Source organism: Pocillopora verrucosa, chromosome 12 (assembly GCF_036669915.1).
Source record: "Pocillopora verrucosa isolate sample1 chromosome 12, ASM3666991v2, whole genome shotgun sequence".
NCBI classification, from domain to species: Eukaryota; Metazoa; Cnidaria; class Anthozoa; order Scleractinia; family Pocilloporidae; genus Pocillopora; species Pocillopora verrucosa.
Window position 1 is genome coordinate 18802337 of NC_089323.1, and position 16623 is coordinate 18818959.

General features: G+C 37.9%; 2 protein-coding genes across 6 annotated transcripts; one reads left to right on the forward strand and one right to left on the reverse strand.

The window, feature by feature from the left end:
* Nucleotides 1–49: 49 nt before the first annotated feature.
* On the forward strand, nucleotides 50–6422 carry LOC131771501 (ER membrane protein complex subunit 1). Its single transcript, XM_059087303.2, has 7 exons — nucleotides 50–1448; nucleotides 1743–2234; nucleotides 2387–2635; nucleotides 3467–3628; nucleotides 4315–4471; nucleotides 5082–5371; nucleotides 5764–6422. Exons 1-7 carry the CDS (start codon nucleotides 56–58, stop codon nucleotides 5997–5999), a joined length of 2979 nt encoding a protein of 992 aa, XP_058943286.2. The 5' UTR covers nucleotides 50–55; the 3' UTR covers nucleotides 6000–6422.
* A 985-nt stretch (nucleotides 6423–7407) lies between these two features.
* On the reverse strand, nucleotides 7408–16515 carry LOC131771507 (putative hydroxypyruvate isomerase). Of its 5 annotated transcripts, XM_066158778.1 has the most exons (11): nucleotides 16397–16515; nucleotides 15756–15863; nucleotides 15109–15208; nucleotides 14720–14751; nucleotides 14631–14689; nucleotides 14121–14190; nucleotides 13950–13999; nucleotides 13659–13728; nucleotides 12641–12775; nucleotides 11660–11739; nucleotides 10954–11572 (listed from the first exon to the last, which is right to left on the reverse strand). In XM_066158778.1, exons 1-10 carry the CDS (start codon nucleotides 16482–16484, stop codon nucleotides 11687–11689), a joined length of 765 nt encoding a protein of 254 aa, XP_066014875.1. In that variant the 5' UTR covers nucleotides 16485–16515; the 3' UTR covers nucleotides 10954–11572; nucleotides 11660–11686. The 5 variants fall into 5 exon arrangements, with proteins under 5 accessions (XP_066014871.1, XP_066014872.1, XP_066014874.1 ...); XM_066158777.1 differs by lacking the exon at nucleotides 10954–11572 and adding an exon at nucleotides 9136–9271 and having other exon boundaries at nucleotides 14631–14751; XM_059087313.2 differs by having other exon boundaries at nucleotides 14631–14751.
* Between the last annotated feature and the right edge of the window lie 108 nt (nucleotides 16516–16623).

Below are 16623 nucleotides of genomic sequence, written 5' to 3' on the forward strand. Positions count from 1 at the left end.
AATTGGCTTTGTAGCCAGGCTTCTCAGTAGCCTCGCCTTTGCAGGTGCTCTCAAGATGGCGGCAATGAGGGGCTGCATGTGCGTTTTTCTTTCCTTGATAAACTGGAAGCTTTGTTTAGGATTATTCGAAGATCAAGTTGGTCTCATTGACTGGCGTCAAAGCTATTTGGGCAAAGTGAAATTTTCATACTTTGATGTTTCTACGCAGAGCAGTAAGCGATTGTTTGTGGGCACGGAATCTAATGTTGTAGCAGCCTTAAATTCAAGAACTGGTTCCATTATTTGGCGTCAGGTCTTGGAGGAAAGTGAAGGAGCTTTAGATACGTTGCTTTATCGGGAAAATTTGCTTGTGAGTTCTTCAAGTAACGGAAAATATTTGCGATCGTGGGACACCAGCAACGGAGCACTTTTGTGGGAATCGCTTGCTAGATCAGCATCTTCGGTCAAAGAAGTAACTTCACCCTTTCATGGATGGAGCGGTCTAAGAACAGCTTTGGTAGAAGATAAAGAGAACGACTTGGTTATTTCACTGGCTTTCAATATGGTGAAAGCATTCTCACTCCAAGATGGCTCAGTAAAATGGTCACATGATGGTAGCGGACAAACAGCTGACTATTTCAATTTTCAGCATTCCAGTGGGCATCTGTATCTCATAGGGATTCAAAATGATGTGGATATTGTAATTAAAAAGTTAAGTGTTGAAACTGGTGAGGTGAAAGGAGAAAGACGAATTGGAGCACCATGGATTGGCAATGGTGCTAGCTGTACTTTTGTTAAGAGTTTGAATTTGGTTTGTGCAGAAATATTTAGCAACAGTATTCATCTGATTTCTGTCAGTGATGAGTCTGCAACTGTGAAAACCTTATCGTTAACTTCATTAGGACTAGGAGTTGAAGATCTGGCTGTTAGTAAACCCAGTTTACACTCATTTGGTTCATTTTCAAACTCTTGGGATGAACGATCAGAATTTCTTTTAAAGCTTTCAAAAACTCAACAACTTGTGTTAAAGTTAAATAGTGATAGAAGTCTGAAACTGTTGGCCAAATTTACTGAACCCTCCCTGCTTAGTGCAGCAGAACTTGGCAATAAAGCTATTTTGGCATCAGTAACACCCATCACAGAAGAATCATCAGAGATTAAATGCTATGATCTAGATGACTGGAGACTGTTACAAGACATGTCACAAAAAGTAGCAATGGTTGACCGTGGTGAAGCAGCAGACGCACTGTTGTACTTGTTCAATAAAAAAGAGAATGAACTTGGTTACAGAGTTCTCCTTACCACCACAGACCATGCAATATTACTGATACAGTTTCCTGGGCGAATCATGTGGTCTCGAGAAGAAGCTCTTGCAGATATCACAGCTGTAGAGGTGGTTGAGCTACCATTTTCACCCTCACAAGCAAATTTTGAGACACTTCAGGAGGAGTTTGGGGCACATCCAAATGGTAGAGCATTAAATACAATTTTAGTGTGAAGGCTTAATTTATTGCTTTTAAAATTTTGATGTCCATTATGACTAATAAGAGAGCCTGACATGCCCTTATAACACCAATATTTCACTTATAAGAACTCTTTCCCCTTCTTGCTTTGTTGATGAAAATTGACAGTTTATAATAACTAACCAGCTTGGTTCCTCCCCCCCTGATGCTAGTATATGCCCCACTTCTGTTGAAAAATGTTCTTCCACACCCTTTTTATTTGGTGATCCTTTTGCTAAGAATCATAATTTTGTTTTGCAGACGACATTTTGTCCATGTTTATCCGCCGAATCCGTGCCCAAGTTAAACAGTTCCAAGTTCTTGTAAAGCAATTCCAAGCCTTTGTCAAAGCACAACAAGAACATGGCTTCTTTGCTGAGTCAACAGACAATGAAGAAGAACAACTGACAAGAGACCAGTTCAACCTGCGTAAATTAATTATAATCGTAACATCTTCAGGAAAAATCTTTGGTCTCAATTCTGCAGATGGAAGCATCGTCTGGAAATACTTTTTGCCTGCTCTTGCCCCTTTTTCTCAAAATGAAAAGAAGTACTCTTTACTCTACACACAGCGAACTGTTGCTCACTTTCCTTTGACTGCACAGTGCATAGTGCTTGGCAAATCACGCACATCTGAAGGATCACTGATACATGTTTTCAACCCAATTACTGGGAAACCAACTAGTCCTGGACATCTCAAAGGAAACCAGCTTCCCTACAGGGTGGTACAGTCCATGCTCCTTCCGCATACCGGTACGTTTTCTAGTTCCCTCCCCCCCTCCCCACCCCCATTTCACTTACTCAAAGTCTGATGTGGTAAAATCTGAGGAATGTGTCTACTCCTGGTGAATTTATAATTTTATAAGCAACATCAAGGAATTGTAATCTATTTGTTCTCTTTTCAGATGCTAAACACACCAAAATTCTGCTTCTTCTTGACTCTTCTCTGAATGTCCATGTGTTTCCACGCACCACAGATGCAATTGAGATTGTGTCTAAAGCATCCTCATCAATCTTCTTCTTCTTGGCTGACAAAGAGAAGAATAATTTGAAAGGATACATGCTCCTGTCGGATACACAGAAAAATGTCTTTCATGTGAGAGACATGTGGAATGTTAACTTTCCTTATTCACAGCAGACTATTTCTAATATTGGTAAGTGTAACAAGCTGGAAGAAATTAGTCATTGATAGAACATTAACACTTTCTCTCTGAAGAACAAAGGAATCTCTCCTTTGAATGATCATTCTGCATTTTCAAGCAGGAAGGTGATGTGAAAAACTAAAAGTAGCAACAAGGGGGTTGCAAATGGTGCAGTGGTGAGAGTAGTGGTTAAACAAATTCTCCTAACCATTACCAGAATAAATGTATAGAGGAGAGTATTAAGAATATGAAGACTGATGTTAGGATGAAAAGGGTTAAATCTTACCAAGTGCTCAGCTAAGTTTGCTCACGTTTTGTTATTAGAATCCACAGTAATCCAATTGCCTCTCAAACATTATGAAACAGATAGGGCACCAAAATAAGTCTAGTTCCACTGTGTTGAATAAAAATATGCATGCTTGAGACAAAGTTCATTACTTTATGTTATGTTAGTCCTTTCACTCCCAAGATCTCATTGGTAATTCTCCTTACTATCTGCCATACAATTCTCATGATGTTAGTTCAGAGACTTTGGTATTGGATCAACTAATAATCTCATCATTGATATTTTTTTTAAAAATTCTCATCACCTACCTGCTTGGTATTGTGTTGATATTGTGAGGAGAAATTCTGTCTTGGTCACTTGTGGGAGTGAAAGGGGTAAATATATTTTTTTTAAGACTTTTGGGGGAGTAATAACAGACATTTAAAACTTGTTTAGATAGGAAACTTTTGGTAGAAAAAAAGGCATTTTGATGACTGATAATTATGACTTGTTGTACTCTATGTTTGTCTGCCTTATTCCTTGTACTCTTTTAAAACATTGATTTTTTTTTGTATCAGCATCAAAGAGTCCTCTGGAACATGTTCATTCACAAGGAAAAGTTCTTGGGGACAGAAGGGTGCTTTACAAGTACTTGAATCCAAATCTGATCGCTGTTGGCACTGAAGTTACTCTGCAATCTAAACCAGGCATTTCTATTTACCTTATTGATGCTGTCACAGGTATTATAATGATAATGACAATAACATTTTACAGTTTCTTGCTTCCCTCATGAAACAGAGAGTGTAAGTGCATGTGTACCAGAGTATCTTTAAGCCTTTCATCCCTAAGAATGACTAGCATCTAATTTCTCCTAACATTATTACTCCTGAATCACACATTAAGGCCATGAGAATAAAGGAAATGATCACCAACTAAAAAAGCTCTTGATTGTTAAACAAATTCTCCCTGTAAGTGTCTTAGGAAATGTACAGAAAACAGTAGGGAGAATATGAACACCAATGTTAGGGTGTAAATGGTTGAAAAGTGCAAGACTGACATTGCAATAGTTGATGGTCACTCATTGGTCAAGCATGTGGTAGCTAGTAGGTATTGGAAAAATTGTTTGAAACTCTAAAACTGTAGAAATTTTCCCTTTCAAAAATTACTGCACAGCCTTGACAACAACACTGCTTGTTCCCAGATTTCTTCCACTTAGAATTACTCATAGCAACCCTAGGGTTTTAGATAAAAAAAAGGCAATTACTTTTTTTTTCAAGCAAGGACCTATTGGTAGTCACAATATAATTTGTAGAACTAGCTGGTCATAAGAAATTTTCTGAAGTATGTTCACACTATTTAACTTTGTTAAACAAGCTTTAATACTGATGAAAAATTGAACCTAAAAATGACATCACTTTTGTTGAAGGACTGATTATATTCCATACGCGTCACAAGAGTGCCAAGGGTCCTATCCATATGGTGCATTCTGAAAACTGGTTGGTCTACTGTTTATACAATACCAAATCCCGCAGATATGAGCTGACTGTGTTGGAGATGTATGATGGATACACAGAGAGAAACAGGTTATAATAGCCATTTCATTCCTTGGATCAAGTTAGTAATTCTCCCCTCTAGCTGCCACAGTTGTAAATCATTCTAGAGATTTTGGTGTCAGTATGAGAACACCCTCTAATTGACAAGTTTCCTATTCTCTCCTGTTTGCTGGAAAGTGTATCTTATTGTTACTTTCGGAAATACGTTTCGCAAGGCTTTAAAAAGAGTAACTAAATTTCGTGAAAATTGTCCAAGTACTGTTCTGTTTTAACGAATACCGGTAGTTAGTCTCAGAACTGTCACAATTGATTTTGATTTTCCATGAAAATACTTTCCAATAACACAGAAAGACACCATCTGATAACAAAGCGAAATTTGAAACTGAAAACAGTTTGACATGTTCCTTTGTAAAAAAGTAGAGCTGTACAAGAAAACATGACACCGTGTGTTTGCGCTTACAGCTGAAGGACATTTGATAATATGCCTGAAGTCAATATGCCTGTATAGTGGCCGAGGTTTTTTTTTTTTCTTTTTGCTTTTATGGACCTTGACGAAGTCCACGTAATTACTTTCGATACTAATTTGAAAATTGCTGCACGTAAAAGCAGAACCCATTTAAACTAATTCGTTTTATTTCAGCACTGCTCTGTCGTCATTCGAGCCTCCCCCCATGCCAATTATACTCCAGCAGTCATACATATTTCCAACAACAGTACGCACTGCCACTGTCACCATAACAGAGCGAGGAATCACTCATAAAACTCTCCTGTTCGGGTTACAAACTGGATACATCTGGAGCCTACCCAAGAACTTTTTGGACCCGCGGAGAAAATTTTTACCCACCCAACAGGACCGTGAAGAAGGATTACATCCTTACATTCCAGAGCTGACTGCGAATCCATTGGCTTTCATTAACTACAACCAAACTGGCAAGTATCTTATGACGAAAAAAACTTTAAAGCGCTTTCCGTTTGAGGGTCATAAATCCAAAATCAAAGTAATCGAGCAAACGGAAGTAACGGGGATAGTTATTTCCCCCCCCCCCACGGGGATAAACAAGCAAACAAAGATAGTTGCTTGCCCAGGGGAATAAAGGAAGCAAACGGAGATAATTGTTCCCCCTAAGAAAATACACAAGCAAACGGGGATAGTTGCTCGCCCACGCGGATAGGGGAAAAAACCCGAATAGTTGTTCTCCCAAGTAAACAGCCTTCATTGACAATCATTGAAGAGCTAAAACTTCTCTCTTACCAAGTTAGAACCGAAAGCTCCCGAGACGAAATTTATTTACATCTTTACAAATGTTCTGTTCCTTCTTCAGTTGCCAGTATCAACGGTGTGTACACGGCCGGGTCGGGCCTTGAATCTACTTGTCTGGTGTTTGCATATGGACTGGACCTTTACTGGACCAGAATTACACCATCCCGGATGTTTGACGTCCTCAAGGAAGATTTTGACTACTGGTTCATTCTTGGCACGCTGGGAATTTTGGTTCTTGTCACCATTGTGTCTCAGAGACTTGCTTCGATTAAAATGCTGCGACAAGCGTGGCAATGACGAGAGAACTGATTAGTAAGATTATTAACAATTCTAGAGGATTTTCTTAGTAACACTAGTATGAGTTTTCGCTGGCCAGAGCGGAAGGAATTTGATAAACGGGAATGTAGGAGTTGAGTGTATATTAATAGCTTTTTCATTCCCAATCTGTGGTCGGACTAACACAGCGGTCAAACGTCGAGCATGCGTAAGGTGATCAATTTTGGGCGCCCGCGCGCCAAGTACACGCAAAATTTCAAAGAAAAACAGAAGAAATAAGGTTTATTCAGTTATGGGCATCCTGTTGATTGGTCATTTTGCTTTTAGCTTTATCAGAAAAAGTGATCAGTTTCTTCAAAATACTGAGATTTTCTGTCTTTTGTGTAAGTTAAAAAACACTTGTATGACAACTTGGTTCTGATAGCCTCAAAGTATACGGCCTCGCCACCTGCTACTATAACGTTTACACATGCGCAGATGTGAGGCCATTGTGTTGGGCAGGCTACACTATAAAAGCATGGAAAAACTGATTACTAATACTATCGAATCTCTCGTAGGCAGACAAAGGCATAACCTTCGGCGCCAAAATCAAAACTTTACCTTAATCCCTCTATACCCTACACGTGTCTTTCTCCATACATTTCTTATTGTACCGGCAAGGAGGATTTGTTTGGTAGTTGAGGGCTTTTTCATTTGGTGACCACTTTCTTACTCTCAGGTCCTCGCTGTTTCAATCAGTAGGATATTCGGTTTGGAGAATCTCGATGATAGTCACTATTAGGATATAGGAGATTAAAAGTGTTATCTCCCTACAGGAGACGAACGGTAACGAAGGTTCGAAGGTTAAAAAAAAAACCATTCAACAGTTTCATTGTCCAGAGTGTAATTTCGTGTAATTGGACTTTAAGAACCTTCTTAAAGGCTCGTAACCAAGATTTTTATTCTTGCACATGTAAAGTTTGTTAATTTCGTCCGGGATGTTTTGTGCACTTTTTCACCATTAATTTTTACTTAAGCTCATATACTGAAATTTTGCCAACGCCAAAATGTTTCAATGCAATCTAGGCAAGATTATTTCGTGTAAAGTCGAACAACAAGCTTAAGACTCAAACTGGACAAATTTTACGTCATCAAGACAGATTAATCGTTGTTAATAAAATTTCAAGTGCCATCCAAGACATTTTTCTCTCATAAAGTTTGTAATATTATGCTTTATTACAAGTAAAAACTACTCATAAAAGTTGAGTACATACTCCTTGTTGCGCTTGAGAAGGCGAACATCCGAACTATGACCGACGAAACTAAGACGGCGCTACGAAGTCGAGAAGAATCAAACTCAGTCTTCCTCAGTCGAGTTTCTCTTCTTTTTGAGAAGCCTAGGAACGACGTCAGATGAAATAAGAAAAACTTACATGAAGGTAGCTTGATGTTAAGGTTCTCCTGGGTAGTTAAACTTGTGAAAATTTAAAATAGCTCTGGCTACTTTATTCTTTGCATTATGGTTCCAACTCGATCGCAATGCACGGGAAAATTCCAGCTGTATACCATCAACATTTCCTCCATCTCTGGACCCAAATTTAGCCACTGTGTATCCTCCAGACAGATAAGTTATCACAGCTGGTTTTATTTTTTTATTTTGCGGAGAGGGTATCGCGAGTAAGCCTTGCTGATTCATAAAGTACCCAAGACTTCTGTTACCCTGGACGAATTCCTTAAAACAAATATTGTCGATTCCACACCAGTGGTTACCAAGGCTTCTGATAGAGGACATGTCCATGCTATAGTCTCCCTTATCGAGATAATTGCTATGAACCAGATAACCTAACACAGTTCTTTGTAGGTGATCAGCACTGCCGTGAATGTCCAGCAGTAAGCCGCGCCCAGTCCCACGCCTTGACCCACGTCTAGTGATGCTCGACTTGGCCTTGTTGATGAAAGAGGAGTAATCGAAATAGGCGGCAATTGCGTCCGAGATATTGAAGGTTGCTTCTTCGATCTCCCTGTTCACGTCAAGTTTGGCTCTTAATAGCATGCTGTACACGACGTGTGGTCGGAGACCTGTTTTTAATGAGAGCTAGTCGTTATTTGTCGCTAGGGGGGGTGGGGGAGGGGGTAGTCGGAGGATTTCTTAATAATGGCCATCAAGTCATTATTTGCCGCCAGCGGGGAGAGGTGGGGGAGGAGGATTTTAATTCGTGTCATAGTAAAAACTGGTCCCTCTGGTAAAAATGTTAGTTTGTTGCGATCGTATGTCGAGATAAGGCAAGAAAGAAAATAGTGAATTTTTGTGCACGGTTGTCGAAAAAACAAAGATGTTTAGCGTCTTCCACGAATGTGAAACAATAGAGGAGATCGGAGTCTCCTGTAGGAATTCAAACCACAGACTGACCAACTTCGCGGGTGGGGAGACTCCTTTAAGGACTACTTTCGTTCATCTGTGTGGTGGTCATTCACCACACAGACTCTTAGAAGCCTTCATGGCTGGAGGGGATGGTGGGTTCTTTATAATTACTTTCGCAAGCTTTCAGACGGATTCAGTACCAGCGAGGCGAGGGAGAAAGGTAAGCGGAAGTGATATGGGCCCTAGAAGAGAGGAAAAGCATACAAAAAAAATTTCCTTTTCTCAGACGCAGCAAGCTTGAAAGGGAACTGGAGCATAAAAGAGATTAAGCGATACAAGTAGATTTACTGAGGTAAAGATCATCAGATGAGAAGATTTTTTCCCTCTAAACTAAAAGAAATGAAAAGAACACTCGAAACGTCACCACAAGATAACAAGGCTCGGATCAATGTCAGTATCCGAGCAAGTGCGCACGTACCCATCCCATGACCTAACATTAACCCTAACTTATTATCAGTGGACTGTTGTTGAGTTAGGGGAGGGGTGAGTTCGCAGTTGCTTACATACTAACACGGATCCCAAGGCTCTAAAGGTACCAGTTCCATAGTACTCTCTTACCTGCTTTTACCTTGATTTGATTGGCAATATCTCGAGCGATGCCCATGGTAAAATCATCCCTCTTTATTAAAGCAATGCACTTTGCAGATTTAACCCCACAACCGTGTGTCCAAATACATTCACCATCGCTTCCTTTACAGCCATTTCCTCTGTATGGCCATCTGCGACCATCACTTTGAGTCTTGGGATCCAGTGAACCTCCGTGAGGGGCTGTTATTATAAGGTTCATATCACCGTGTTCGTATTTTATGAATCTTTTGAAACCCCATTCTGTTATTCCAGAGATGCCAGGCAAAAAAATTTTCAGGAATAGAAGATGATAAACTGAAATCATCTGTAAAATAAGTCAGTCTCATCTTAATTGACAGTAGTAACATAACATATTAAGAGCACAAACATATCAAACTGCTGCGAGAAAAATCGTCCACTTTTGTAGGAGAATAACAGAGAAAATTTTACGTTATGAAGATTTTGAGCTCTTGGTGATATAAAACCTTCCATGATAAAGTTTCCGAGCAAACAAACAGACGCCCCAGTCCCCCACCCCCACCTTAGCTTTACCTTACCTTTTAATTGAACATAAAAATAAAAAAGATGGTATCAGAGAGAAGCTAAAAAAAATTGCACTGAAACAACCTGTAAGATCGAGTAATTCATCTTGAAACTTCTCTCAATCAACGGTGTTAAATTTCATCAGAGCGGAGAGTGATTTCCCCCTAAAATAAGCCCTTGGAACCTATCAGAGTCAAAGCAAATAAACTATATTCTTGCTATATCGAACGAAAGTCGGAAAGAAAGCGAGTCCTATAATTTTGTTAGAATTATTTCGATCTGAAACAAACCAGCTAGGATCAGGTTACCTACAACGGACAGAAGGCCACATAGCTCAACTCGTTGTTAAAAATTTGTCTCACCTACTCGAAGTTGACTTTTAACGGGAAATGACTTTAGACGATGGCACTGATAACACTGGTTAAAAGATACCCAAAGGAAGGCGGAAAAGCCTCTTTGTGGTCTTTGGAAATACTCTTCGCGTCCACAAGCTCCTCTCTTCGCAACGGGATATAAATGGTACTGAACGACTCTTGAAAAAACCTGTTGGGGTCAAGGGTTGATGTGGCTCGTAGCAAAAACGAAGACCCCGAAAGCTAAGACCTAAGATCTAGGTTCAGACAACGAAGACCCCATTATTTTTTTCATTTATCATAATCATGTTATGGTTTCTCGTCGGAAATATCCAGTTCCGGTTTTAATCTTTCTAATAGCGATAAAGTATGCAATCAAACACCAGTTTTAAGAAAAAGACCCCGAAAACGAAGACCCGCAAACTAAGACACCTTAGTACCTAAGACCCGAAAACGTGTCTTAGAAAACGGAAACCTAACACCTGATAACGGAACCGAAAACAGGCACCCTTATTTGCATTATTGATAGTGATAAAAAAAAAAACCCACCTGCCATTAGCACCCTCGCGAACTAAGTGCCTATAAGAACTGTGTAATTCGGAACCCCGAAAGAAAAACCTCTCCAAAGCTTCCTCAGCCGATGTACTATTTCACGTGGAGCTTATTACGCTGTCCACGTGCTTTCTGCCCAGAAGGTTCAGAAGCCTTGGCAACTAAAATCAGTTGACGTGCACCTTACCAGCAGAATATCAGACCTCTTTTTAGGCAGTTCAGAGAACTTTTATTTCTCCTTAAATCTAAACCCTATGCATGCTAAACTAATATAAAAAAAACAACAAAAGCAAAGAAAAGAAAAGGTAAAAAAGAACGGTTGTGGACAGACTGACCTTCCCAATTCGATTCGGCAAAAACAAGACAAAAGAATTCATAGCACGTATTCAGAACAGAGGAATATAAATAGCGAGGGTGGGGCGAGTAAGTGGCCAAAAAGATATGGGGGGGGGGCGGGGGGGCGGGGGGAGCTTCATTTGCTAGTTTCTAACATAGCGTCTAGAGTGCGATAAAATATTGCCATTCGGACTTATTTAAAATTTAGAAGATCATTGTAAAAGCCTGTGGAACCATTCCTACTTTTAATGGAGAAAATATAAAGATATCTTTCTCTTACAATATTTCAAAACTCAATAAAAGATTAAACATACATATGACGCCTTAACTTGTGAAAAATAAATAATAATGAATTTATCGTTAGCAATAAGATAAAAGATTGTTTACATCATATCAGTAATTTGAACCACAGTTTAAGAAACACATATAAATAATTTGACTGTTTCAACCCAAGAAGTAATTTGCATGTTAATTATCCCTACATCAACAAGATATTGTCTAGCAAACAGGTGGTAAAGATAGACAAACCTATCAGTAAGAGAATTTTATCCAGTTAAAAAAAAAAATTCTCCACATTGTTTTATAACAGCATGTGAAGCAGTTAGGAGGGAGAATAAGTAATTAACAGATCCTAAGAGAGTAAGTTTGAAACGATTCATAGCTGCATCAGAAAATGTAACCTATATCACTATAGCAGAATTACTGAATAGTATGTGAAAGATCATAAAGTAACAACTTGGAGATTTCTTTCCAGTGAGCCTTCTGGCCTTAATGGGTAACTTTCAAGTTATTCTATTCATTATGAATTTAGCAGTTTCAAAAGGCAAATATTACAGCCAAGTCTGGAAAAATAAACAAAAATAGTTTGCAAAACTGATAGTCATGCAAAACTTAAATCCAAAAAGATTTTGTTGAGGACACTAACTTACCTAGACAGCAGTCTGAAAGATTAGATCTTATTGATCAACAAGATAAGGCGCTAACCATCCTAAACCGTCTTCCGTTTGACCTATGGTATTAATTTTAAAGTCAGATCAAGGAGAGCCCTCATCCAAAAGCAGACACTAATGGTTAAAATCAGATACTTCCATCTAGGAGCAGACACTATCTTCCCATATCTGACATTACCTTCCAAAAGCAAACACTATTGTCCAGACCCAATTGTCCAAAATCAGATCATTTCATCCAAAAGCAAACACTATCATCCATATCGAACACTATCCATCCAATATCGGAAAGTCTCACACCTAGTCCATAGTCATTAGTCCCAAAGTCAGACACTAGAGTCAAAATCGAACACTAACATACAAAATCAGACAATAGTGGCTGAAATTGAACTCAAGCCTGAAAGTGACTAAAATAAGACACTAGAGTCTGGTATCACTCTAACGTCCAAAATGGGAAACCAGTGTCCAAAATCGGACACTATTGCATGAAATTGGACACTAGAGTCTAAAATCAGACATTACTGTGTCCAAAATTGGTCAATAGTGTCCAAAATCAGACACCAGTGTTGAAAATCAGGCACTAGTGTCTAAAATCGGACACCAATGTCCAAATTCAGACACAAGTGACTAGAATTGGAGGCTACTTTCAAAACAAGTCCGTAGTCATTAGACTTAAAATTAGACACCAATGTCCAAAGTTGGATACTAACATAAAAAGTAAGACAGTACTGGCCAAAATTGAAATGAAGCATCTGAAATAAGACCATAGCATGGTGTATGAATTTGGACAAAAGTTTCTGTAATTGGAGAACAGCGTTCGAAACCATGTCAAATCAGTTGGAACTATTCAAAATTTGGATGAATGTTAATGAAGCCTGACATAACTATTTGAGATGCTGAAATGATTTTTCTATTGACAATTCATAATGTAAAAAATGATTCAAAATAAAAATAGTGTTTTACCTCTTGGATGATATTCACAGCCTATCCAGCCTTTGTATCCTAGTTTAGCTATGTGATAGAATACAAAAGGATAGTTGATTTCGCCATCTAAATCTGGTTCATTTCGTGATGGCACCTGGCTTATTTGGATATGGCCTATGAAATTTAATGAAAAAAAAAAATGAACGAATAAATTAAAAAACGAGACAAAAAATTGATTAGCAGCAGCTGTGCAGAAAGTGGCATATGATATTTTTAATGGAAAGATCGATAACACTGGAGGATGTATCTGACTTCAGTAGGGGGTCCAAACTTCTAGCAACTAGAAGGGTAGGGAAGGGTTGGGGAGGTTCTGTTGCTTGGCCTGTTGAGCATTTAGACATCAAGCCTTCAGTAAATATTCACACCCCCCCAACCAAACTAGACAAACGTTTTGTTTTGAATCACCCTTCCCCAACCAATCCCAGTTATGCTCTAAATTTTCCCAAAAGCAGCTGTTAGAGTTTTTCCTTCTATTTCCCAATGACATTTCACAATTAAGGAAAAAGTAGTTTTTAGGAATCATTAAAAATGCCAAGGCGATTCAAGAAATTCTAAAGAGAATGAAGGATAACTAAGACAGTCACAAGCACCCTGGGCCAGTCTCAAAATGATGAAAATCTAAATAAGGGAGATTCATTCACAGAGACCTCAGTGTAAGGGAGAATGAAACAGGAGAATTTGGTCTCCCAAAGCAGAAGTTGGTCTCCCAGAACTCAATACTTTATGAACCCAATCAGGTTGTATCAACCAAGTCTCCTTGTGGACTTGATAAAAAAAGTGATTGTAAGTCTGCATCCACAACTGATTTGAATTCCTGCCAGAGCAACTAACTGACCCAGTTTATGAAGCCACCAAGAATATTTTGTTAGTATCAGTTTTCCTCCAGTAAGGAATACTGGTCTTTTTCATGCGTCATACTGCCTATGTTTCATTAAGCTTTTTCAGGAAAGTAATATCCCTGCTGGAAACAGTAAATTATTTTTAGGTAGAAATTTACCTATATAAGGCATGGAATCATTTAGAGTCTGTGTTATGTTACCAGTTGTACGCTGATGGTGGAACAAATCCTACAAATGATTTGAAAATTGATATAAAAAACCAACTTATCTAATTGTGACTGTTATGATAAATTTATAAAATAACAAAAGTTAAAACAATTAGCGGTAAAAACCAGATCATAAATAGGTTAAAAAAATAAATAGATAAATAAAAATAGTTTTGAAATGAAAATTTATCAGGAAGTCTTTCTTTTTGTAGTTAATACTGCTTTGCATTTTTAACAACTTACCAACAGAAGTTTCATATTTCTATGATCTACTTTCTTGATCAAATTGATTGCTGTCAAAACAGAATTACTAGATGTTACATACGTTTTCTTTTTTTTTCAGAAACAAAAATAAGTGGCAGAACAATTTCAAATAATAACATTAAAATCAATTAAAAAAGTCACAAAAAATACCTTGTTGTGAATTAGTTAAAAAATACCCTGGTATTGTACTGATAGGCTCTACTAAGAGGGTGATTCCATTCTGCAACAGTTTAAGACAAGAATACTCAATCTTACTGCTAGTCAGTCTTCATAATGTAGTAAATACACGAATAATTATTTTTTCTTAACCCTTTGTCCCCTATAAGTGATAAGTGATGAGTGAATCTAATTTCTCCATACAATATCACCCCTGAATCGCATGTTCAAGATAATCAAGGAAAAGATCACTGACTAAAACAGCTCTTGATTGTTAAACAAATTCTTCTTGTTAGCACCTTAGGAAATGTATAGAGAACAGAAAGGAGAATATCGATGCTGATGTTGGGGTATAAAGGGTTATGGGGCTCATGCATAGGTTTGTTTGCTATTGCAACTAATTTTGAGTCACACAAATCTTCTGGACTGTCATTGTTAAATCCCTACTTCTCAAATGTACTTGTGTCACAATTCTTCCTGTCAGAGATTGTGCTAACAGATTACCTCTTTTAGCCTCTGAGCAGCATATTTCATATTCTTCACATATGTCTCCTCCCATAGCACCACTGACTTGTTATCTGTGCTAGTAACACCCTCAGGAAACACACCAGCTAATACATGCAATCTACAATAAATGACAGATGCTAATGGTGGTCTCAATTAAAACATGGAAGCTCAGACAGACAAATCCTACAATTTGAGTTATTGATAACTTGATGCAATAACTCCTAAGAGTGACCAATGGGTTATTTCTCCTTACTAAACAGTCACATTATCTAGCATCAAGGTTGGAGGAATAAGTAAAATATCAGAAAGGTGATATTGCTTTATAAAACACCAGATTGTCAGAGCTCAAGGTATAAATATGTACATGATTTTATTTTGAGATCTTCAAAATGAAAGGGATAAAATAAATAAAGAATTCTCTGAGATGGTTTGCTACTGCAGAGAACTTGAGTGAACGCAAATGGTCACACATTACCTTGTACATTTAACAGCTTCAGCATATTTGATAGATAACTCTAAACATTGCTTAAATTCTTCCTCTCTACCAGGTACTGCTGCAAGTCCTTGAGAACCTCCTACAAAGAAAAAAATTTATGAAATAGAAAAATATAGCTCAGCATGCTGTATAGGCCTGAATGGGGATCTCTAAATTATTTCCTCAAGTTTTTCTTATTTACCGGAAGTGCATCCATGATGGCTTCAAACAAATTCCAAACCATCATTAGCTAAGTTGGGGTTTTTTTCCTAAGAAGTAGGAAGTTACTAAAGTAATACCAAAGTGTCTTTAAAACCTCTAATTTAAAAGCCTGTATCTTAATGCAATCAGTGACTCCTATTCTTATTTGTACACCGCGATCCAAAAAATCAAAATTTATCAACTGTATATTTCAAAAAACCTGTTGAGAATGTTCAGAGCCACTTTGAGTTTGCTCTAAATTACAGGCAATTCTGATCTCAGCAGTTTAAAGAAGTGCATGGCATGAAAAAGAAAAAATGATAGCTCTCATACACATGACTTCACACTTAGATGTACCAGGTTAAATTGCTTTGGCCTGGTCAAACAGAGAGCCTACTTCACAAACTAGACTTAAAACAAAGGGTTCATTCCTAACAAGAGCTCACCATCAAAAGCATTCATGAGAATCTGTTCTATTTGTGCATTTTCTCTGGCATTAGATAATTCCTCAATAGGAATATCTGGTGGAAAACCTGATTCCACAGCTTTGAAACCTGTGAGGTAAAATGACAATCTGTCAGTGAGGACATAAATCTGAATTAGAAACAGAAATTAGGAACACATGAGGTAGAATGACAAGTGTGGATAAGACAAAGCAAACAGAAATAAGATAAATGATAGTAAAGGCAAATAATTAATGATATAATAAATAAATTAAAGAATGCATGAATGTATGATTTTATAAATGAAGGAAGGAAGGTCAAACGAGATAAGACTAAAATTATTCATAAAACGACTGGTGGAAAAGCGGAGATTTTTTGTTAATAGTTCAAGTCTTTGGGATTTCAAGCAAACCCTTTTTTCAAGAAAATAGTATCTTATGCTTTTATCTCTTGAACACCAGAATGTTGCACATGGTGAGGAAAAAGTTTGGTTTACATAAATATTCATGAAAAACATCATCCAATTTCAAAACAATCAGGGGCCGTTGAGGTCCCTTCCTTCAAGTTTCGAAAACAACTCTGGCAGTACAACTTGTCAATAAATGGCTACTTCTGGTCATATCTGATATATTCAAGTTCATCACCTGCTCTTTTGGCTGCTTGGTATCTATCAAGGAAATTTTTATGCTCCAAAAATGTAAACGATATATTCGCTGCAAATTTTAGGGCCATGCTGACCAAATCATCCCTGCTAGGGACTACACAGTCTAACTGTGTACATGAAACTGAGGCAATCATGACGTCTTTCTTACCATATTTGGTAAGATTTACACAAATAAACCCCATAGTAACACAAATGTAATGACGAAGG